We start from the raw sequence: 21,898 nt of genomic DNA on the forward strand, positions 1-21,898 counted from the left end.
GCCCCGCAGACACAGGCGACGAGAGGCAGAGCGAGGGAGTGACAGCAGAGAGGACAAAGGAAGAAATCCCTCCCGCAGCTCTCACCTTGCTGGCTGAGAAAGCAGCTGCCTCCTCCTGCCGGCTGATCCCGGCTGCGGGCAGGGCGATGGCTCGGCAGCTCTGCAGAGTGTTCGTTCTTCCTCGATGTATTTGTGTTTCTCTCCATGTCCCCGGGGCCAGAGGGGAGCGGGCAGAGAGCGCGGAGCGGAGCCGGGACGGCTCGGGAAGGGCCCTTCCTGCGGAGGAGCCCCGCAGAGAAAGCCGCTCCCGCAGCTGCCTGCCGGTGCCCGCGGGGCTCCGGCGTGCCCGCGGTGCCGCTGAGCGCACGGCCCGTGTCCGCACGCCTGGCACTGCCGCGGAAAGCGGCGCCGGGTGGGGGGGATCGGCACCGGGGCGCAGGCAGGCAGCCAAATAGCCGAGCAGGGACCTTCATTTCCCGCCCTTTCTGCCGCCACCTTTGGAAGGTCAGCCGAAGAACGACAGAGGTGCCATCATGGGAGTGGCATGAAGCGACTTCCGCCCTTCCTCGCCGCCATCTTTGTGGTGGCCGATGCCACTTCCTGTCAGTCGCCATCTTTGTTGTGGCGGAAATGACTTCCGGTCGGCCGCCGTCTTTTTTTTTGGCTCCCTTCAGGGCCCTCGCCCCTCAAAATGCATCATTCTTGTCACCTGCCTAATCCCGACGCGACTCTGACACCGGCCGACCGACCCTGCGCTCTCGACGCGGTGCTTCGCCGCCATTCCGACGCTAGAAAGCGTTAGGGTCGTGATTCCGGTTAAATATGGCGGCGTCAGTGCCCCGTACGTACTTCCGGTTGAATATGGTGGCATTCTTGCCCCGTACTTACTTTCCGTACAATATGGCGGCGCTCCTACTCTTTACGTATTTCCGGTTAAAAATGGCGGCGCCCATGATCGTCACGTGCTTCCGGTTCAAAATGGCTGCGCCCATGCCCGCCACGTGGTTCCAGTTCAAAATGGCGGCGCCCGTGATTGTCACGTGCTTCCGGTTCAAAATGGCTGCGCCCATGCCCACCACGTGGTTCCGGTTCAAAATGGCGGCGCCCATGCCCGCCACGTGGTTTCGGTTTAAAATGGCTGCGCCCGTGATCGCCACGTGTTTCCGGTTCAAAATGGCTGCGCCCATGCTCGCCACGTGCTTTTGGCTTAAAAAGACGGCGTTCATGCTTGCAACGTGCTTTCGGTTTAAAATGGCGGTACCCTTGCCGCCACGTGCTTTTGGTCAAATATGGCGGCTCCAACGCGGCCACTTGGTGCAGGACAAGTATGGCTGCGACTAAATAATCACGTGTTGCCGGAGATTATGGCGGCGGCCATTCGGCCTTGTGATTGGGGACATTCCGTGCGGCGCCAATGAACGTGGTCGGGCCGACGGGATGATGCAGGACGCCGGCCTCACCCGATGACATGGAGGGCAGGCCGACCCCGTGACGCGCGGGAACGGTGACGGTGCCGGGCGGGCCGACCCTTAACCCGGGGGGCAGCGGGCCGTTCCGCGGGGGGCGGGCAGTCGCTGTGAGGCGGGGGCGGGGCCGTTGCTGTGAGGCGGGGGGCGGGCAGTCGCTGTGGCGCTGTGGCGCGAGGGGCGGGGCCGTTCCTGTCGCGCGGGGCCGTCGCCGTGTTGGCGTGTCGCTGTGTCGCCGTGACCCGATGCCGTAGTGCCGTGGGCGGAGCCCGCGCCGCTGAGGTGGGCTCCCCAGTGGGACCGGGGTTCCGTTCGGGTGCTGTCGGTGCTGGCCGGGGATCCCGTGCCGAGCGGTGCCGCCGCTTCCTCGGCGGGCGGAGCGCGGGGCTCGGGGACCGGGCGGCATCGGGACGCGCGCCGGGGCCGAGCGCGGCGGTGCCGCTGCCGCTCCGGGGTCCCGCCGGGGCTCTGGACTCGCTCCCGCCGCGGCGCGGGGACCCGGGGCCGTGTGCCCGCCGTGCGCGGGAGGGCGGCGGCTGTGATTGCCCCGCGCTGAGCGGAACCGGCCGGGGCGCGGGGACCGCCCGTGCCGGCCCCGGCACCTCCAAACCTGCCGCTCCCGCCGCTGCCGGGGAATTTGGTTCCAGCGTGGACAGAGAATTCTGTACACCTGTAAGTAATTTCTGATGTGATTGTGCCACTTTAACAGTATTTGAAATGCCTCTCCATGCCCTGGCAGCAGCATTTTTGAACTAAAATGGAAATTCAGCCCTTCTGCCGGGGTCTCTGCACAGAATCATGGAATCCCAGAATGGTTTGGGTGAGAGGGCTCCTTTAAGCTCCTCCAGTTCCACTCCCTGCCGTGAGCAGGGACACCTTTCAGTAGCTCAGGGTGCTCAGAGCCCCAGTGTCCAACCTGGATTTGAACACTTCCAGGATTCCAGAAGCAGCCGCAGCCTCTCCTTGCTGGACAGCAGCATTGAAAGGCAGAGGGAAGGTTCAGCTGTGATGCTTGTGTTGCATTTAACATTGTACTGTGTGACAAAGGTGCCTTTCATCTTTTTTTCTTTTTTTTTATAAATTAAAAGGTTGCCTTGTATTCTTAAAGTGTTGCATTCTACCTCTGTTGTTTTTCCTGGTAGTCTGGATCCTCTGCTTAGTTTTTTTTCTTCATTTATTAGATGCCCTGTGTGTGGTGGATGTCCTGATTTAGGGCAGTGATGACTTTCATGAAGAAATCTTTAAATGAAGACATGATTATCCAAACATTTCCCTTCCCTGCTGTTGTCCCTGCTGCATTAGAAGCTACTGCTTCAGTCTAAAGATGGAACAGGTGCAGGTTTTTTGGTATTGTGTAATTTCTACCAGTGGAGTGAAAGGGGCATAATTTTTACCCATTTTTAATATTTTTTTAACCGGTTTTTTCCTTGAGCTGTTTTATTGTCTTCCCTGCAAGCAGAAGGGGGTGCAGATCCATGGTGTTTCCTCCTCAAGAGAGGCACTGAAGCTCTGTAGGTGCTTCTGCCCTTTTCCCCTGATCCTAAAGAGAAGAGACACTGTCCCTGCATGGACTGCCTGGCTTCTGTCACAGTGTTTTTAGGACAGTGAGGTGATCAGGAGAGGAAGGTGGTTTCCGTGGCTGTGGGCAGCTCTTCCCGAGACCAAGGAGAGAGGACTGTGCTGTTAAGTAGGAAATGGATGCATTTTCCAGAGAAAGCTTCTTCAGGAATGAAGCTCTGGTGGCAAATATTGCACAGTTCTACCAGCTCCTTGAGGAAAGTCACAAGGGAGTCACAGGGGCATCAGTTGGGCTTGGAGCAGGATTTGCCAACCCCACAGAACCTCACTAAGTTCTCTGTGGGTATTTGGTGCTCAAGTAGCACCTGGGATGACTGAAAGAAAATTCTTTTTAACTTGTACGTGTTAACTGGGGTGTGCCCCCCAGTACAAATCAGTTCTTCTCCAAGGTGGTGCTTGGCAGGGGGCTTTTCCTGTTAAAATACAAGCATGCTTGGCACAGCACAGTGAGGATGGGTTATTTACTTCAGCAGGAACTAATGTGTAGAGGATTTTTCAGGTTCCTCAGTGGTCAGGAACTCTTATCTAACACTTCTTGATCTCACTCAGTACTTTTCTGAATGATGCTCTGTGGGCTGCTGCCAAGGCCCAAGGTAAGGAGGGTTGCCCCAGTGTCTGCTCAGGTCAATAGCTAATTTTTTTTTTTGCTTTTCTAGGAGCACACATAGTGGAGTACCTTGTTGCTGTTTTCACTGAGCTCCTGCACTCTCAGAGAGAATCCTTTGCCCTCTGTTTGATGTTCCAGCTCTATGATAAAGATCTCGAGTCCCTGGAAACTGCTAAGTATCCTCAGCTCTACCAGTTTAACCAGTACTATAAACTCTGGATACCCAAGCAATCTCAGGAACCTGTGGTATGGAATACCTGAAGCCACTGAATTCCTATAAAAACCTCACAATTTATACAGGTCACATTTCCATCAGAAGGAGCATTTCTGTCGAGCTAGTTCTGTATTTCTTGTTGATCACACTGGGACACAGATTTGCTGCAGGGCTTTTCTGTGATGACACAAGAGGTCTCTGTGGTGTTTGGGAGGTGGCTCAGGGCTCAGGGGTGGGTCGTACACAGGCTCCTCACCGGGCACATTTTTGAGGGCGTTGGGGGGTTTTTGGGGAGGGTTTGGTTTTTGGGAGGTTTATGCTTTATGCAGATGGTTTTGCATCTGTGTGGTTTGGGGGTTTTTTTCCTTTTTGTGCACTTTTTCCAATCAAAAAAAAATCTCAAAAAATTCCCCTTTAAGACCCCTCGAAACTACTTTAAAATAAAAATTAAAAAAAATTAAAAAAAAAAAAAAAACAACTCTTTTAAATCCCCTAAAAGAAAACTCTATAAAATACCCAAAAACCCTTTAACAGAGTCCGAAAATTTTCTTTCTAAAACAAACCTCCAGCTGTGGGCTGGCTACAGTAATGTTCTCCTAAGCTGGCTGTCCAGAACTTTCTAAACCCACATCTGTGGACATGTGTGTTAAATTCTCTACCAGCAAACGATGAGTTAGGATTCAACTGGATAGAGCAGGATCACTTGAATTTCATTTCTCTTGTTGCCCAGAAATGTAAATAGAAAAGGACATGGGCTGACTGCAGCTGTAGCTCTGTTTTAGGGAATCTGGTGTGAAATTCCCAGGTTGTTGGGGCTGGAATTCCAACGGTTCAGGGCTGAGTGTTCCAGGATTTTGAGGTCAAAATTTCGAGGATTTTGGGCCCAGAAATCCTGGGGTTTTGGGGCAGGAATTCCCAGGGTTAGGGTCTTAAAACTCCCAGGAATTTGGGGCTGAAATTCCAAAGGTTTTGGGGCTGAAATTCCCAAGGTTTGGGGCTAAGATTCCCAGGAATTTCAGGCTGAAATTCTGAGAGTTCTAAGCTTAGAATCCCCAGGTTTTGGGGGAAAGAATTCCAAGGGTTTGGGTCATAAAATTCCCAATTTTGATGTGGGCATGGAGACAGAGTGGTGAAGAGCCCTGCACGGGTCACGGTGATTCCTGGGCTGTGCAGTGCCCCCCCACTCCCTGGATTTTCACCCAAAAAACAACCAAAGCAGAAGGATTTTTCTCGTCCATAACCCCATCCCCCATGAGCAACGAGCCGAGCAGTGCTGTCCTAGAAAACGTTTTATTTCCACCTTCATAAGTTAAAAGCAAAAATAAATAAGGAGGCATAATAAATAAGTACCAAAGCGATGGGCAGACACAATAAAGAAATAAATAAACATATGAGTAGGATTGGGATGGCTCGAGCCCATGGGGCCCAGAGCTGATATTTCAAATAGGTGGGGGGGGGCCAAAATCACCCTCAAAATGGGGATATTTCAGAGGGACTGGGGTACCTCGGGAGGGACTGACAAGGTGAAATCTGAAGGGCAAAGGAGAAAGATTCCCCCGGCAACCCCACGTGGGAATTCCGGGCTGCGGGAGAAACTCAACAGATTCATTTCCGAGGAACAGCACGGTCAGCACTGCGGACGCCGCGCTGCCGTAAAGCATCGACCCAACCCCGCCGTACCGGCCACACCGCCGTAAAGCATCGACCCAACCCCGCCGCACCGGCCACACCGCCGTAAAGCATCGACCCAACCCCGCCGTACCGGCCACACCGCCGTAAAGCATCGACCCAACCCCGCCGTACCGGCCACACCGCCGTAAAGCATCGACCCAACCCCGCCGTACCGGCCACACCGCCGTAAAGCATCGACCCAACCCCGCCGTACCGGCCACACCGCCGTAAAGCACAGCTGCCGTCACACTGCTGTAAAGCATCGATCGAAGCCCGCCGTGCCGGTCACGCTGCCGTAAAGCGCGGGGGAAGATGGAGGCAGTGACGGTGTGGGAACCGCGGGCCGGGTCAGGCCCCGCCGGGCTACACCGGGAATGGACGGCGGAGCCCGTCAGCACCGGCGTGAGTCGGGCGGGGGGCGGCGGGGGGACCCATTTGGAGGGCTGCGGACTCGCGATGGGCTTGCGGAGGGTGGGGGGGTTCCGCCATAGCGCGGAGGGAGCGGGCTGTGCGGCGCAGGGCCCCGATGTGCCGCCGAGGGGGGAATTTGGGCTGGCTTTGGGGCAGAAGGAGCTGGGCGCAAGGGCTGGGGCAGCAGAGAGTTCCCTGAAGAGTGCAGGAAGGGGAATACGGCTCCGAGGCAACCCCTGGAGAGGGGCGCTAATGGGCACGGAGGGATTTCTCTGGGGAGCGGGGGATTTGCTGCGGGGCTGGGAGTTCTGTGAAAAGACGAGTTCTGTGTGGCGGGGGGGTTGTGTGGGGCGAAGTCTGCTGTGGAGCAGGGGCTCTGAGCGCAGCCCCTCCCTCCCCTCCCCCAGACCACCATCATGGCCGTGGAGTTCGATGGAGGCGTCGTCATCGGGGCCGACTCCCGAACCACCACCGGGTGAGCGCCGTGGGCCAGGGCTGGCAGCTGGGGGCAGCTCTGGGACCGTGACACGGGGTCGTCACTCGTGTCACCGTGGTGTCGCTGGGAATCCAGCCCCAAAGCGGTGTGCAGGTGTCCCCAGGTATCGATGTCACACCTGGAGGGCGTTTTCCATCGCCAGAACCATCCCAGAATCTTTTATTGATGTGGAACAATTCCTGCGAAAACATCCTCGGGTTAAACCTTGCGGTCTTTGGGTTTCTCTCCACGGATCCCGTTTTGATTAATCATTTAAAACGGTTAAATAGTTTTTCCTCTTTTTTGGGGGGCGGGTTCAATCCCAGAGAACCATTCCCCAATGAGGTGTTAACACTTGGATTCACACGTCCAACGGGCTCTAAGTCACATTGATTCATCTGTGAAGTGTGCAGCAATTCCCACACTATTTTCAATATAATCTCATAATCTTGAGCAGTGACATGGAAGAATTCTTTCCAGTGCCTCAGATCTTTGAACAAAACCTGAATTATTTTTACTGATCCCATCCTGGTAATCCTGTAAAATCCATTGCCCAGCGTGCCCCAGGGGTTATCCCTGCCTTGCTGGCATTTCCTCCCCTGGTTTTTTTTTTTCATTTTTTGTTAATACCACAGCAAATCCCACATTTGTAAGTCCCGTGCCTGAAGAACTGGGCTCTTTGGAAGAAATTCCAGAACTTTTCTGGTATCTGGTCCCAAAATTGGAACCTTGGGGGGTGGGGGATGTCACAGTGACATCACAGTGCTCGGGGCTGTCACAGTGACTTACGGTGACATCACAGTGACATCACAATGCACGATGACATCACAGTGCTCGGGGCTGTCACAGTGACATTATGGTGACATCACAGTGACATCACATTGCACGATAACATCACAGTGCTCAGGGCTGTCACAGTGACATTATGGTGACATCACAGTGACATCACATTGCACGATAACATCACAGTGCTTGGGGCTGTCACAGTGACATTACGGTGACATCACAATGCAGGATGACATCACAGTGCTCGGGGCTGTCACAGTGACATTACGGTGACATCACAATGCAGGATGACATCACAGTGCTCGGGGCTGTCACAGTGACATTACGGTGACATCACAATGCAGGATGACATCACAGTGCTCGGGGCTGTCACGGTGACATCGCGGCGCTGTCTCCCAGCACGTGTGGCTGTGGTGTCAGCTCTGGCCGGCTGGCACGGTGACGTCACGCTGCCCCGCAGGTCCTACATCGCCAACAGGGTGACCGACAAGCTGACCCCCGTGCACGACCGCATCTTCTGCTGCCGCTCGGGCTCGGCGGCCGACACGCAGGCGGTGGCCGACGCCGTGGCCTACCAGCTGGCCTTCCACAGGTACCCCCCGCGGGCCCGGGGGCGTGGGGCGGGGCCGGGGGGCTGCGGGGCCGGCCCCAGCCCCACGCCTGGCCCCGCCCCACAGCGTGGAGCTGGAGGAACCGCCGCGGGTGCGCACGGCCGCGCGCCTCTTCCAGCAGAGCTGCTACCGCTACCGCGAGGAGCTCAGCGCCGGCATCATCGTGGCCGGCTGGGACCCGCGCCGGGGGGGACAGGTGGGCTCCTGCTACCCCCTTCTTGGCCCCGCAGCGCTCACCCCTGCCCTGCAGGCCCCCCCTTTTTCTGCCCTGTGACTCTGCCTGTTCCCTGCAGTCCCCTCTTCCTGCCCCTTCCTTTGCCCCGCAGCCCCCTGCAGCCTCCCCTGTGCCCCCCAGGTGTACGTGGTGCCCATGGGGGGGCTCCTGCTGCGCCAGCCCTTCGCTGTGGGGGGTTCAGGTAGCTCCTACATCTATGGATTCCTGGACGCCACATTCCAGCCCGGGATGAGCCGCTCCCAGTGCCAGGAATTCGTCGCTCGTGGTGGGTTTGGGGGATATTGGAGGGTTTTGGGGCGGCGGGCAGTGGGAAGGGTCCTGAGTCGGGGCTTGGGGTCGTGGGAGAGGAGTTTGGCTGGCATTGAGGGGTTTTGGCATGTCCTGGGAGGGAATTTGGAGAACAGAGAAGGATTTAGGGGATCCTGCAAAAGGATATGGGGGTGCAGAGGAGTTTGGGCAGCACTGGGGGGTTTTGGGAGTGTTCTGGGGATTTGTGAAGGTGCATGTTTTGGGGGTCCTTGACCTGTGCTCCCCCCAGGCCTGGCCCTGGCCATGGTGCGGGATGGCTCCAGCGGGGGGGTCATCAGGCTGGCGGCCATCACTGAGGAGGGCGTGGAGCGGACGGTACTGACTGGCTCTGACCTGCCCTGGGGCGATGGTGGCCCCCCTGTCTAGGGGGAGAGCTCCCCCCAGGAGCCCCCGGTTTGACGGGGGAGACAATAAACAGCTGCGTTCTCTTTGCTGAGTGTTCTCGGGGTCTGGCTCTGGAGTTCCCTCCTGTCACCCTGTCCCTGGTGGAGGCAAAGCCACGCCCACAGCGTGACAGACAGACAGACCCTGCCCTGGTGTGACAGATGTAAAGCACCCCCCGATTCTGTAGGTCTTGCTTTAATTACATTATCACCATCCATGATTCGTTAACAAAGCATCGGGCGAAGGGTGCTGGGGGGAGGAGGGGGAATTTTGGGGGGCTCCTGCCCCCACATTGTGACCTTGATACTGGCTGGTAACAAAACTCCCCAGAGGGGTGGGAAGGGGGCACATGGGGAGGGCACCCTGTAGTCTCTGTAGGGCTGCCCCACAGGGACAAGGCATCCCCTACTGTCCCCATGGGAGGGATCCACACCCCTATAGGACCCAGGACCCCTCCATAGGGCCCCAGGGATCCCTACAGCCCCACAGAGGGGGTCGTGCACCCCTATAGGGCCCAGGACCATTGATAGCCTTGATGGCTCCTATAGAGCCATCTCCCCGTAGGCCCTGGCGGGGTGGGGAGGTCAGGTACCCTCACAGCACGCGAGGGAGAAGCCAGACCCCCCCCAAAAGCGCCTTCATGGGGGGGGTCAAGTGCCCCTAGAGAGCCCACAGGATGGGGTCAGATCCCCCCGACCTCCCCGGAGGGCGTCAGGCACTGAGGAAGAGCCGCTGGTACCACTTGTTCATCTGCTCGAGGAAGATGAAGGTGAGCACGGTGTGGGGGCCCAGGCGGGCGTAGTAGGGGGTGAAGCCCTTCCAGAGGCTGAAGAAACCCTCGTAGCGCACCACCTTAATCAGCACGTCCTGCAGGGGGGCCCAAAACAGTGAGAAACCATCCAGAAAATGACTGGGACGCCTTTGCAGAAGGGCGGGGAACCATCATGAAGTCATGGACACTCTCAAAGTGATAGAGATTCCTCCCAAAGCCATGAGAAACCTTCCTGAGACAGCCCCCGCCCCCCATCTAAACAGTAGGGAACCTTCCCAAAATGCAGAGGAGATCCCCAAAAGGATGGGCATCTCCTCAAAATGAATTTCTCCCCCCGCCTCCAATGACAGGGAACACACCCAAAATGGTGTGAGGCCCCCCAGTTGGAAGGGACCTCCTGAAATGTCAGAGGAGCCCCTCCCAAATGGATGGGGGCTCCCGGATGGTGCTGCTGCCCCCCCAGACCCCCCTCACTCACCAGCCCATTGCGGTACTCGGGTTTCCCATCTATTGTCCGCATGTTCTGGATGCTGTTGGGGAGAATTCAGGGCTTGAATGGGAGCTTTTGGGGTGACCACGTGTCACATCCGTGATTATCTAAGGGGAGCAGGGGATGCTCCCTCCAAAAATGAACCCACCGGGTCTTGACAATGTCGACAGGCATGGAGGCCGCCGTGGTCACCAGCCCACTGATCATGCTGGCGCAGAAGTGGCACAGGATGTCATCACGGAAATGCCCTGGGGGCACCCCAAAACATCAGAGGGGAACAGGGGGGCAAGGGGTTGGAAGCACACTGGGATTCAGGGTTTCCCCATGGCAGACCCACCCCCCGAACTCACCGGAGTCTAGCAGGAATTGTTTGGACTGCGAGTATGAGGCGAGCTGGGCAGCGTTGACCACCACGGCGCGGGCCATGGTGGGGATACAGCCCTGACGGGAGAACAGGGGGTTCAGGTGAGTCCTGCGCACCCCCAGACCCCCCGTATCACCCACAGACGCAGCACTGGAGAGGCAGGTGGGAGTCTGGGGGACACCCGGCGCTCCCCTCCCAGAGCACGGCAGCACCCCCTGTACTCCTGGGGAGGCTCGGGGGTCCCACCTACCCTCCAGAGCGTGAGCACCCCCTCCTCCCGCGCCATCCTCACGAGCGCGTCGAACACGTTGCGGTACCCGCGGCGCTCGCCAGGGGGCAGCCTGGGGTTCAGAGCGAAAAAAAAAAGCGATTTTGGTAAAAAATTAAAAAATAAAAAAAAGCAGACTTGGAGGGGGGGCAGGCGGGGACGCAGGTGTCCTGTGGAGGGTCGGGGGCTCACCTGCCATCAGCTGTCATGCGGATGAGCGCCACCTCAGCCGGAGTCCCCACGAAGGCCCCCGCGGCCCCTGCCGTCATGCCCATGGCTGCCTTGGCCAGGAACGGAGGGGGGGTCCCATCGGCCCCCCCAAAACGCTCCAGGAGGACGCTGTAGATGCCCAGGCGGGTGGTGGTGTAGGTGGCCTGGCGCAGAAGCCCCGCTGAAAGCCTGGGGGGTGGTGGGGAGGACACAGAGAATGGGAGGGGTTGCAAAAATGGGGGGACAGAGGAGAGCTTGGGGTTTTGTGGTTTTCGGGGGGAGGAGGGGGGTCTGTATCCCATGTAGATGATCAGCAACCTCCTGACGGAGGGACTGACCCCAGGCCATCCAGGGAGCTGAGGTTTAGAGGGGGGTGCCAGGGGGTTTCAAGAGATGACCCAGGGATTTGGAGGTTCAGGGCGGTTGCAGGGGGGGTTCTGGGGGGCCCATACCCCGTGTAGATGCCCCTCAGTCCCTCGTGGCGTAGGATGGAGCCCAGGGCGTGCAGGGACGTGCGGTACTCACGGCCCTTGGCCCCGGCCCCGCTCAGTTGCATCCGGTTCTTCACCAGGTCCAGGGGCTGCACAAAGACAGTAGCCCCCATCCTGAAGGAAGGGGGTCACGTAGGGTCAGGGGGACCCCAAAAATACCCCTCTCCCAAATCCAGCCACCCCAAATCCGCCCTCTTGGAGTAAACCTGAGCTGACGAAGTCTGAAGAAGCTTTGGGGGTCTATTGGGGGGAGCACAGGGCGGGTTGGAGGAGAGCTGGATGGGGTTTCAGGAGGTTTGAAAGGATTCAGTGGATTTGGATTTATTTTGTAGGGCACTAAGGGGGTTGAGGGGAGCATTCGTGGGACTCAGAGGGATCTAGGGGAGTAGTGATGGGGATCGGGGGTAGTTACAGGGTTTGGGGGGGGGGCAAAGGGGTTAGGAGGGGCATCGGGGGTGGTTTAGCGGTGACCTGAAAGGTCCGGGCGGGGGGATCTCGGTTTGGGAGTGCGCGATTCCGTTTTTGGCGGGGGGGGGGGAGGGGGCTCTCACCCGGCCAGGCCGCCGAAGAGAAACTTCACGGATTTCGGGGAGGTCTTGGGCCTCTGGGCCGCCGGCACTGCCGCCATCACGGCGGTGCCCTGGTCCCGGGGGCGCGGGGGGGGCGCGGGGTCCGGCACCGGCGGCGCCCCAAGGTGACTGGGGGGGGGCGCGGCGCCAGTGCGCCTGCGCGCGGCGCATGCGCGGCGCCGGGGCGGGGGCCCGGTGCGGGGAGCGCAGCTCGGCGGGAAAGCGCCGCCCCTGAGGGGAGGAGGCGTGGCCGCGCACTCCGAGGGCGTGTCTCGCCCTCTCGCCTCTCATTGGTGGATGATGTTTAGGCGGGAAGGGAAATTGTTCGGTGAGCAACGGGATTGGTTGGAGCGGAGGCGGTGAGAAGTAGCCGCGCCCCCCTCTCGCGATAATCCGCCATCTTGGGGGGGGCCTGAGGGGAGCCGCCGGCTGCCGGAGGGGTCGGCGACTGGGACATCACGCACTTGGTCCCGCCGCTGCTCAGCGCCCTGGGGTGATGCCCATTCCGTCCTGTTCCAGGCGGTGAGTGCTGGGGGGTGTTGGGACGCACTGGGAGATATGGGAAGCATTTGGGACACTGGAGGGCGCTGTCAGGTGCTGGAAGGCTCTGTGGGTCAGCGGGGAAGCATTTGGTACATTTGGGATCACTGGGAGGTACTTTGAGTGCACTGGGGCTCTCTAGGAGGCGCTTTGGGGTCACTGGAAGGCGCCTGGGGTGCAACGCGGGGCACCGGGAGGCGCTTCGGGTGCACCGGGGCGAAGTAGAGGCAGTCTGGGTCTACCGGGGCACACTGGGAGCAATCGTGGGTGCAGCAGTCAGCACCGGGGTCACTCGCAGTCCCCCTACTCCTCCTATTGACCCTTACTACTGATTCTAACTGGGAGTCACTGGGGAGGGGCTGCAGCCCACCCCCTCCCCAGCACTTCCATTCCCCTTCGAACCCTCTCCCTCTCCTCCAGCCCCACCCCCAGTTCTGGGGGATCCCTTAGGTGTTGGGGGTTCTTGGGGACACCCAAGAGGGCACAGGATGCCAAGGAGGGCACTGGTGACAGCGTCCTACAGGTGTCAGGGTGCTACAGGTGACGCAGGTGACACGATCACCTGGAGATGGAGCAGGAGGGAGGCAATGACTGTCCTACAGGATGCAGAGGTGCCACGGTCCGCAGGTGACAGTGCCGGGGTGATAAGTTGCCCCAGCCTCACGGGGGTCACCTCATGGTAGGGGCAAAGGCTCGGAGGAGGCCACAGCACCTGGAGCCGTCCACGCCGGGTGAGGGGGACAGGGGCGATGGCACTCTGTGCGCCCCACGGCCCAGCCCTGATACCCCAGTTCCTGCCGTGGGTCAACTGTGGGCCCTTCCCCCCACCCGTGAGTCAGCCGGGGGGGTGAGGGGGGGAACAGGAAGCGCCAGAGCCACCACATTGCCCTTATAAGGACTCGACGGCACCAGAGCTGCTTCCGCCTGCCCGGACGCCTGCTCCTGCCCCACATGTTCCCCTCTGCCCCACATCACCATCTCTGCCATAGACCACCTTCTTCACCCCACATCAGCGCCCTCCCCCCCATGTCCCTCTGCCCCACCCCATCCTCCCCGCATCTGCACCTCTGCCCCCCATTAACGCAGCTCACCAGCTCCCTGAACCCCACCTCTGGTCCACACCACCCCCCTGGGGCCCTGCCTCACAACCTGCCAGAATACATGGAGGTCCTGCCCCTCAGTTCCCCCCAGCCCCCCCCGTTCCATCCTACCACCCCCCAGCTGCTGCCTGGACCCCCGACTTCCCCCCAGCTGCCAGTGCAGCCTTGCCTGTAAGTGTAGCCCTCCAATAAAGCCTCTGCCCCACAACTTTGCCTCCTGAGAGTCTAGGGGTGATGAGGGGGGGCAGGTGGGGCAGGCGCTGAGCGTCACCCCCGCCCCATCGTGGACTTTGACCACCTGGGGCACGGCAGCACCCTTGGACCCGGGTATCCGGGGAGGCCTCCTCCACCCTGGGTGGAGGGCACAGCCACACCCCACGAGCCCGGCTGCACATTGAGGTTCCCCCCTGCAGCACCCAGATCCCCGAAATCCCAGACCCACAGCGACTCCCCACAAGGGCACTTTATTGCTGCCGGCAGCGGGGATCAGGGGGGTGACAGAGGGGTGGGGGACGGGGTCCTGCTGGTCCCTGGCGGCTCCTGCTGGTCCCTGGGGGTCCAGGTGTCCCCGGGGGGTCCCGGGGGTCCCCCTCAGCCCCCTCAGTACTGGCTGCGCCGCAGGTGATTGGCCATCTCATAACATTTCTTGTTGACGCAGCCGCCGTGGACGCCCTCCTTGCCCATGGCCAGCACGATGGCTGCAAGGGGAGGGGTGTAAGGTGGGGGGTCACCCCCGAGCCTCCCAAAACCCCCAGCAAGCAACAGACAGACAGGGGGTCAAAGGGGGAGAAGGACTGGAAGCAACAGCCGGGATGAAGGGACCCCAGGAGTTAGTAAGGGGTAATTTGGGGAGATCTGGGGCAAGGGGGACATTAACTGGAAACAGATTAAGGGTGACAGAGGTGACAGGGTAGCAGGTGACGTGGCCAGGTGGAGCTGTGTGGGGGAGAGGACACAGGATGACACGGGGTGACACTGGGGAAGGTGGGGAGCAACACTGGGTGACACCGTGATGCCACAAGATACATGGCAGGGGTCATGGTGGGTGACAGGAACCGGTCAGGAGCTGACACAGGGTGACAGCGAGGTCTGGGGGGGTGACACAGGGTGACAGGGAGGGGGGAGGTGACACAGGGTGATGCTGGTTCCAGGGGCAGGTTTATCTTGCTGGTGATTTTGAAGGTGGGGGGGTCACAGGGGAATGGATGGCAGGGGCTGTGCCGGGAGGGCAATGGGGATGATGCAGGGTGTGGGGCAGGGGTGCCAGGGGTTAGTTCTGGGGGTCCCAGGGTGTGGGGCAAGGATGACACGGGGGCAGTTGCAGGGTATGGGGCAGGGATGCCAGTGGGGCAGTTGCAGAGGTCGCAAGGATGACACAGGGGCAGTTCCGGTGGGTCACAGGGTGTGGGGAGGGGATGACACGGGGCAGTTCCGGGGTCGCAGGGTATGGGGCAGGGATGCCGGGGGGCAGTTGCAGGGCGTGGGGCAGGGATGCCGGGGAGCAGTTCTGGGGGTCCCAGGGTATGGGGCAGGGATGCCGGGGAGCAGGTGCAGGGGTCGCAGGGTGTGGGGAGGGGATGCCGGGGGGCAGGTGCAGAGTGTGGGGCAGGGATGACACATGGGCAGGTGCAGGGTCGGGGCAGGGATGCCGGGGGCAGTTGCGGGGTCCCTCACTCTTGTTGGTGATGGCGGCCGTGATGTTGAAGGTGGGCGCTCCCGCAGCCCCCTTGGTGCGCAGGTCCATGCTGTGCTCGCCCTCCACCAGCAGCGAGTCCCGGATGACGGAGCAGCGCAGCCCCCCCAGCGTCAGCCCCTGCACCAGCAGCGGCCCCCGCTCGGGGCCCACCAGCGCCGCCACCTCCGCTGGCTGTGGGTACAAGGGTCAGGGGCACCCCGAAAACAGCCCGGAACCCCAAAACACACCCGTGACCCCATAAGGAGCACAGCTGGCTGGGGACCGCCATAACCCCCCCTGCTGCAGGTTGTTGGGGACAGGTCAAGGGGACCCCAAAGGCCCAGGGACCACCAAACCCAAAGGCAGACGCCAAAGCCCCAAGGCAGGGCCCCTGCAGGGCACTCGGCAAACAGGAACTATCCAAACTCCCACTCCATGACCATAAAAGGGACCCAGGTGTCCCGGGACCCCCCGTGACTCCATCCAGTGACCCCACGTGTGACCCCGGATCCCCGAGGGGACCCTAAAGAGAGCCAGAGAATCCAGAGATCCCCATAACCCGCCAAAACCCTCCAGTGCTGACACTGCCACCAGCTTCCACAGGGGAGAAGGGTCAGGAACCCCAAAACCAGCCCCCCAGGAACCCCATGAAAAACCCTCAAACAAAGGCCCCGGGAACCCACATTTCACTCAGACAACCCCCTCGGGACCCCAATTCGGGGACCCCCGTGAACCCCGTCCCAGTCCCTGGCGTGGCCCAGCCACCCGGGGACCCCCGTGAGTCCCCACAGCCTGTGACCCGTGACCCCCGGGGCACCCCCATAACTACTGCCCCGTGACCCCGAACGGGGATCAGGGGTCCAATAGCCCCCCCCGCGCTTTCCCACCAGGGGCCTCCCCAAACTTCTCCCCTCCCCCCCATTTCCGTGGGGGGAAGTGGGGAGGAGGGAGGGGGGTGCGCGCGCGCCGCCCCTCCCCCACAGGAAGCCCCGGCCGCCCCTCCTCCACCGGGAAGTGGCCGCATTCCGCGCATTTTTAGAGGCTTTTTAAGTGGGATGGGGTTCCTCCACCCGCCCACCCCCCACACGAGACCCCCGCCATCCGCTTATGTGGCTGCGATAAAACAGACGGGAATCGGCCAGGGAGCTCGTCGAACCACGTGGTGTTCGCCCATCCCCCCCTTCCCCGCCCGCCTGCGACCCCCAAAACGCTCGAAGCGGGGTTAGGGAGGGGGCTGCCTCGCCGCCGGGCCCCCCCGCCTACAGGGCCCCCTCGGCATCGGCCCTCCCCCGGCACCGGCTCCGCGGGCATGGGCAGCGCCGGAGCCCCCCCCCACCGCGCTCCACGCTGGCGCTTTTGCGTTTTTCTCCCTTTTTTGTCCTTCCCGCAGTCCGTCGCGGGGAAGGGGGGGGGGGTCAGCCCCGCCCCTCAGAGGCGACTGGGTCCCCCCGCCCTCCGCGCGCTTGGGCGGGAAACGCCTCGGCGCGCTGGCCCCCCCACCCCTGCCGGTCCCGGCCTCTCACCGTGATATTGGCGAAGGTCTTGCCGGGGGCAGCGGCCCAGACGGCGGGGGTGTCGCGATAGCCGACGATTGCAGCATCCTGGCAGGTGCCGTCCGCCAGCAGCGTCTCCACGTAGGGCGCCCACCCGCTCATGGCGGCGGCGGCGGCGGCGGGCGGGCGGGGCGCGGGGGCGTGGCCTTCTGAGGGAGGCGAGGCTTCGCCGGGGAAGGGGCGGGGCTTTCGTTCGGCGCCTGCGCAGCGCGGTCAAAGCGCGACGGCGGCTGAGGAGCGGCGGCGGCGCCGCGCGGCCGTTTTCATAGGGGACGGCGGGGGGCGGGGCCTGAATGGGCGGACCCTGAATGGGCGGGGGCAGTGCTCGGGAACGCCCCCGGCCTCGCGCGCTGCGGAGGGCGCGCGGCTATTGGGGGGGGGGGCGCTCCTTATTGCGACCCTTCCCTCATTGTCGCGACATCTTCCGCCCATCGCGATCCCCCGCGTTGTTGCAGCCCACACCGTTCCCGGGATCCCCGCACACCCGTCTACTGTAAGCCCTTCCCTCCCTGCGCCCACTCCCCACCTTAATCCAAACCCTTCGTATTCTGCATCCCGCGATTATCACGACGCATCACCTCCAATTATTCAAACACCCCCTCATATCCCGACACTCGCTTCTGTTATTCCGACTCTCCCCGTTACCTGGACCCCCACCCTTTATTGTGCCACGTCTTCCCCGATATTCCGTCTCCCCCCCATTATCGCGACGCGTTCACAGTTATCGTGACCTCCCAGGCTGATAACGTATCCCCGTTCCTGCGCCTCCTGTGCTGTATTGTGAATCGCGGCTATTCCGATACACCCACGCCTTTATCGCGACAGTCCGCCCCGCGCTGGGCCCTTGGTTGGTGCAACCCCGAGCGGGGGTCGCTGGCGGGGGGCGACAGTTCAACGCGTGTCGAGGGGTGCGGGACCCCCGCCCCTCCCCCCACGGGTCGCGGTTTGACTCAGACCAGGGCGGGACTTTCCGGGGGGAGGGGGGAGGGGCAGCGGTTTCACTTCCTGCCCTGGGGTGGGGGAGGGGCTCGGTGGTTAGGGACGGGGAAGGGAGGGACCGAGGCCTCCGGGATCTCCCCCCGAGGGTGCCACGACCCCCAGAACCGGGTTGAGGGGCTCGAGGGCTCTTGAGGGTCCCCGTTTCCCCAAAACCTCGTAAAAGGCCCGGCCCCGCCCCCCTCCCCGGCGAGAACTTCCCCGGGAAGTGGTCAAAGCCACCGCCCCTCCCCCACGCTTTGGGGCCCCTGGGGCTGAGTCCCCCCCCTCCCCCACCCCTTGGGCTCCTTCGGGGGTGAACTCCCCCTGCCCAAAGCACCTTCTGCACCCCCAAAATCCTGTCGTCCCCCCCCATTCGCCCCCTCCCCTTCTGCCTGGTGCTGTTCCCCCCAGGGCCTTCAGGCGGGGCTGCAGCCCCCCCGGTCGGGGGTCGCGTCAACGTGACGTGTGAGGAGGGCTAAAAATAGTCCCGAACCCGGGGGCAACACCGAGGGACCATCGCCAAGGGTCACCAGCCCCGGGCACTCGTGGCCCCACCGCGTTTTCCCCAGCGGGAGCTGAATTTGACCACCAAGGGACCACTCTGCTCCCTCCGGGGGGCGGGGGCAGAGGAAAAGGGATAAATAATCCCTGGGGACGCCTGTGGGGCAGAGGCGGGGTCCCGGGCAGAGGCAGCACTGCGCGAGAAGGACCCGGACCCACCCTGGGCCCCTTCCAGTGTCCTGGGTTTTGGGGAGGGGGGTCTGGACTCCCTCAGGGTCCCATGGGACGGGGGGACGCAGGGCCAGCTCAGGGCACTCTGACGTGGGCGCTCCCCCCACGGGAGCTGGGAGGGGTCTGTGGAGTGCACGGCCAGGCTGGGACCCCCATGACCTTGACCCCTGGATCCCCCACGCCACAGCTCTGTCCATCCAGAAGAGCATAGAGATCCCAAATTCACATGGGAATCTCACAGTCCAGGTGGATTTATTTACGGCCAGAAGTGTGGAGGAGCTGGGGAGGGGGAATTTGGGCTGGGGGGCCATGGGGGTGTGTGGGGACCTGGTGGCAGCTCAGGACCGTGGTGAAACACGTCAGGAGTATTGGGGACAGGGAGGGTCCCAGGGCAGGGGCTGGGATTCGGGGTCACATCACGAATTTGTGGTAATTGGAGAAAAGTCATGGGGCAGTGAGGGAGGGGTGGGAAAGGCAGGAGGTGTGGGGTGGGCACTGGGGTCCACCTGCCCTTGGCAGTTCGGAGGGGTGGTCTTGGTGCCTGGATGCCCAGGTCCCCTTGGCCAAGGGCCAGCACTGAGTGTGTCCATGAATTGGATCCCTGTGGTCCCTGGATGGGATTTCGGGTTATCAGGAAGAACTTGGGGCTTGGACACCCCAGGTGGGTCTCAGGTGGGGTGGGAGTTTGGGGGGGGATTTGGGCCCAACTCTCTGGGTGCAGCCCTTGGGAAGGCCAGGAACCTGGACAAGGTGACCAAATACAACCTGGACTGCAAATCCCTCCCTGGATCCTCAGCACTGGGGAGCTGCTCTACCACAGCTTCACCAAGGACTACCCTGGCGAGCACTGGGAGGGACTCTGGTGACACTGGGAGGCACTGCAGGGCACTGGGATGAAGTGGAACAGGCTGGGGGGTAACTGGGAAGCACTGGGAAGGCAGCTGGGCACTGACAGCTCATACAAGGCTGTGCCCAGGGTGGGCACTGCCATTCTCCCACACCCCCAGGTGGCTGGGTCACACTGGTGCACTCCAGTTCACACTGGTGGCTGTTTCCCCACGCTGGTGTCAGCTGAGGGTGACTGAGAGGGCCGGCAGTGGTTCCTGACACAGGTGGACAGCGGGTGGTGGTGATGGCTGGGCAGTGACCAGCCCCAAGCACGTGGGCAGGCAGCTCCTGCTCCAGGTGAACCAGATGGGATCCGTCACCGAGCCCATCTAGGTGTGAGTGCTCCAAATCCTCATGCAGCTCCCCAGCACCCACAGATTTTGTGAACCACCAGGAGCTCCTGACTCGTGCTCTGTGTGGGGAGTGGGACACACACACACATACACACACACACACACACACACACACACACACGCACGACCTGCACCCCTGAAAGAGACACAGGGACCGGGCGAGGAGATGAGCTCCTTTATCACCCACTCCGTGTGTCCCTACCACCCTCCCCCTGCTGTTAAATACCCCCGGGGGGGCTCCCCCCCGCCCCCCCATCACGCAGAGGGCCCCCCGGGGCCCCCCCCAGCCCCAGCACCGCCCTCGTCCTCCGCCTGCCGCAGCCTCTTCTTGGCCCGGATCTCGTTCATGGCCTCCTCGATGGAGCGCGTGTCCCGCTTGTTGGCCACCGGCACTGGGGGGCAGAGCAGAGATCCCTGTGGATTAACCCCCTCAGGAACCCCCCCGGACCTTCCAGGGTGCCCAGGAGGCCCCGGGCAGCGCCATGGGCTGGTGCTCACCGCAGCCGTACGCCTTGTTGGCCTCCATGGTGCGGGCGGCGGCCTTGGCGGCCTCGGAGCCAATCAGGTGCCGATATTTGTCTTTGTAGTCGTTGGGGGGGCCCGGGGGGGCGGGGCCGCGCTCCAGCTCCGCCTCCTCCTGCTGCGCGGCCAGCTCCTGCAGACGAGGAGTCAGCAACGAGCCCCGCCCGCAGCGCCCCACCCACTCTGGCACCGCCCGTGCCACACCCATGCGGCCACACCCTGCTGAGCCCCGCCATATGTCAATTAAACCCCGCCCCGTGCCCACTAAGCCCCGCCTACCCGGAGGCGCCGCCGCTCCTCAGCTCGGGCCGGGTCCCACTCTTCCCCACGCCGATACGCCTCCAGCTCCTCGTCGGACGGCGCAAACTCCTGGGGACAGCGGCGTCACCCTGTGTTCCCTCAGCTCCCCCCGTGCCCCACGGCGTCTCCTGACACCCTCACCTTCTTGAACACCATGACATAGCGACTGTCCTCATCGTCTCCGAAGGAGAAAGACGTCAGGCCGGCCACCTCTGCCACATCGTGCCTGGGGGGACACGGAGCTGCTGGCCCTGGGGCTCCCCAGTGTCCCCCGGGGAGCTGCTGGCACTGGGGCCCCCCAGTGTTCCCAGTGGGGTCCCTTTCCTCCCCATGAGGGTCCCCAGCTACCCCAGGCAGTGTCTCCAGTGTCCAACCCAGCATCTGCAGTACTGCCCCTCAGTGCTGCCGTCACAGCCCAGTGTCCCTAGTATCCTCTCAAGTGCCCTCCCGTCGCTATGTCCCTGCCCCAGTGTCCCCAGTGTTCTCCCAGGTGCTCTCAGTACCACCAGTGTCCCCACTGCCCCCCAGTGCCCTCCCAGCGTGCCCAGGGCCCCACTCACAAGATGCTCCTCTCAATCTTGTTCATGGGCTGGAACCGGCGCCGGGGCTCCCCGGTGGCCTGGATGAACTGGGAGACTTCTTGCTCCATCTGGGGACACATGGGCAGGTCGGGCAGGCTCAGGAATTTGTGGGGACCCGTGGGGACTTGTCCCAAAATGCCCAGCGATGCCCGTCCCCCCACTCACCCTTTTTCTGAACTCGACCTTCTGGCGTTTGTCTTGCTCCTGCAGCTTCTTCATGCGAGCAGCTTGTTCTGGAGGGGACAGTGAGGGTCAGGTTGGTGGTGACCCCCCAAAAAACCTCCGGGGGTCGGGGCCAACACAATTTCGCGGGCGTGTCTCAAGGGGCATGGGCGTGGCCGAGCATGGCGGGGGCGGGGCCAGGCACCCCCCACTGTCAATCAGGAGAGCGAGCGCGTGCCCGGGGCGCAGGGGGCGGAGACGGCAGCGCGCGGGGGGCGGGGCCTCGCGCGAGGGCGGGAGCCGGGGGTTGGGGGGGGTCTGAGGGTGAAGGGCTGGGACGCGCCGCTCCCCGCCGCGCCCGCTCGGTGCCGAGCCCTCGGTGCCTCCGCGCCCTCCCCGGCCCTGCTGACCCCGCGCACGGCGCCGCGTCTCGCCATCGGCTGCGGCGGGCGGCCGCTCCATGGAACTCAGGATGGAGCCCAGCAGGTCCAGCTCCGCCATCTTGCGACGGGGCGATGCGTGACGCCGCGCGAGGGCCACGTCCCTCGCGTAGTGCGTCATCGCGTCGCCGACGTAGCAGGGCGGGACCAATAGGGCGGAGGG

At 62.1% G+C, this 21,898-nt stretch overlaps 4 protein-coding genes across 4 annotated transcripts; 1 reads left to right on the forward strand and 3 right to left on the reverse strand.

The window, feature by feature from the left end:
* Positions 1–5,779: 5,779 nt before the first annotated feature.
* On the forward strand, positions 5,780–8,795 carry PSMB6 (proteasome 20S subunit beta 6). Its single transcript, XM_079332558.1, has 6 exons — positions 5,780–5,938; positions 6,355–6,422; positions 7,669–7,800; positions 7,886–8,015; positions 8,175–8,319; positions 8,593–8,795. The coding sequence occupies exons 1-6, from the start codon at positions 5,849–5,851 to the stop codon at positions 8,727–8,729; spliced, it is 702 nt and encodes a 233-aa protein (XP_079188684.1). The 5' UTR covers positions 5,780–5,848; the 3' UTR covers positions 8,730–8,795.
* A 131-nt stretch (positions 8,796–8,926) lies between these two features.
* SLC25A11 (solute carrier family 25 member 11) lies at positions 8,927–12,217 on the reverse strand. Its single transcript, XM_079332557.1, is given in 9 exon segments — positions 8,927–9,614; positions 9,998–10,049; positions 10,158–10,257; positions 10,360–10,450; positions 10,624–10,714; positions 10,834–11,040; positions 11,304–11,456; positions 11,894–11,956; positions 11,958–12,217. Coding segments are annotated over 9 exon segments (1,158 nt in total). The 5' UTR covers positions 12,203–12,217; the 3' UTR covers positions 8,927–9,458.
* A 1,782-nt stretch (positions 12,218–13,999) lies between these two features.
* Positions 14,000–17,020, reverse strand: PFN1 (profilin 1). Its single transcript, XM_079332559.1, has 3 exons — positions 16,750–17,020; positions 15,226–15,418; positions 14,000–14,249 (listed from the first exon to the last, which is right to left on the reverse strand). The coding sequence occupies exons 1-3, from the start codon at positions 16,879–16,881 to the stop codon at positions 14,152–14,154; spliced, it is 423 nt and encodes a 140-aa protein (XP_079188685.1). The 5' UTR covers positions 16,882–17,020; the 3' UTR covers positions 14,000–14,151.
* Positions 17,021–19,965: 2,945 nt separating this feature from the next.
* SPAG7 (sperm associated antigen 7) lies at positions 19,966–21,871 on the reverse strand. Its single transcript, XM_079332560.1, has 7 exons — positions 21,706–21,871; positions 21,299–21,366; positions 21,113–21,201; positions 20,694–20,778; positions 20,532–20,621; positions 20,229–20,385; positions 19,966–20,122 (listed from the first exon to the last, which is right to left on the reverse strand). Exons 1-7 carry the CDS (start codon positions 21,854–21,856, stop codon positions 19,986–19,988), a joined length of 777 nt encoding a protein of 258 aa, XP_079188686.1. The 5' UTR covers positions 21,857–21,871; the 3' UTR covers positions 19,966–19,985.
* Between the last annotated feature and the right edge of the window lie 27 nt (positions 21,872–21,898).

This window comes from Erithacus rubecula (genome assembly GCF_903797595.1).
Source record: "Erithacus rubecula genome assembly, contig: scaffold_356_arrow_ctg1, whole genome shotgun sequence".
NCBI classification, from domain to species: Eukaryota; Metazoa; Chordata; class Aves; order Passeriformes; family Muscicapidae; genus Erithacus; species Erithacus rubecula.

Coding starts and splice junctions, on each gene's coding strand:
- SPAG7 (XM_079332560.1), bottom strand. CDS start 21,856: ATGACGCACTACGCGAGGGACGTGGCCCTCGCGCGGCGTCACGCATCG. Junction 20,779..21,112: donor AAGATTGAGAGGAGCATCTT/GTGAGTGGGGCC, acceptor GTGTCCCCCCAG/GCACGATGTGGCAGAGGTGG. Junction 20,386..20,531: donor AGGAGCGGCGGCGCCTCCGG/GTAGGCGGGGCT, acceptor CCTCGTCTGCAG/GAGCTGGCCGCGCAGCAGGA.
- PSMB6 (XM_079332558.1), top strand. CDS start 5,849: ATGGAGGCAGTGACGGTGTGGGAACCGCGGGCCGGGTCAGGCCCCGCC. Junction 5,939..6,354: donor CGGAGCCCGTCAGCACCGGC/GTGAGTCGGGCG, acceptor CCCCTCCCCCAG/ACCACCATCATGGCCGTGGA. Junction 7,801..7,885: donor TACCAGCTGGCCTTCCACAG/GTACCCCCCGCG, acceptor CCCGCCCCACAG/CGTGGAGCTGGAGGAACCGC.
- PFN1 (XM_079332559.1), bottom strand. CDS start 16,881: ATGAGCGGGTGGGCGCCCTACGTGGAGACGCTGCTGGCGGACGGCACC. Junction 15,419..16,749: donor AGACCTTCGCCAATATCACG/GTGAGAGGCCGG, acceptor TTGTACCCACAG/CCAGCGGAGGTGGCGGCGCT. Junction 14,250..15,225: donor GGCCGCCATCACCAACAAGA/GTGAGGGACCCC, acceptor CTCCCCTTGCAG/CCATCGTGCTGGCCATGGGC.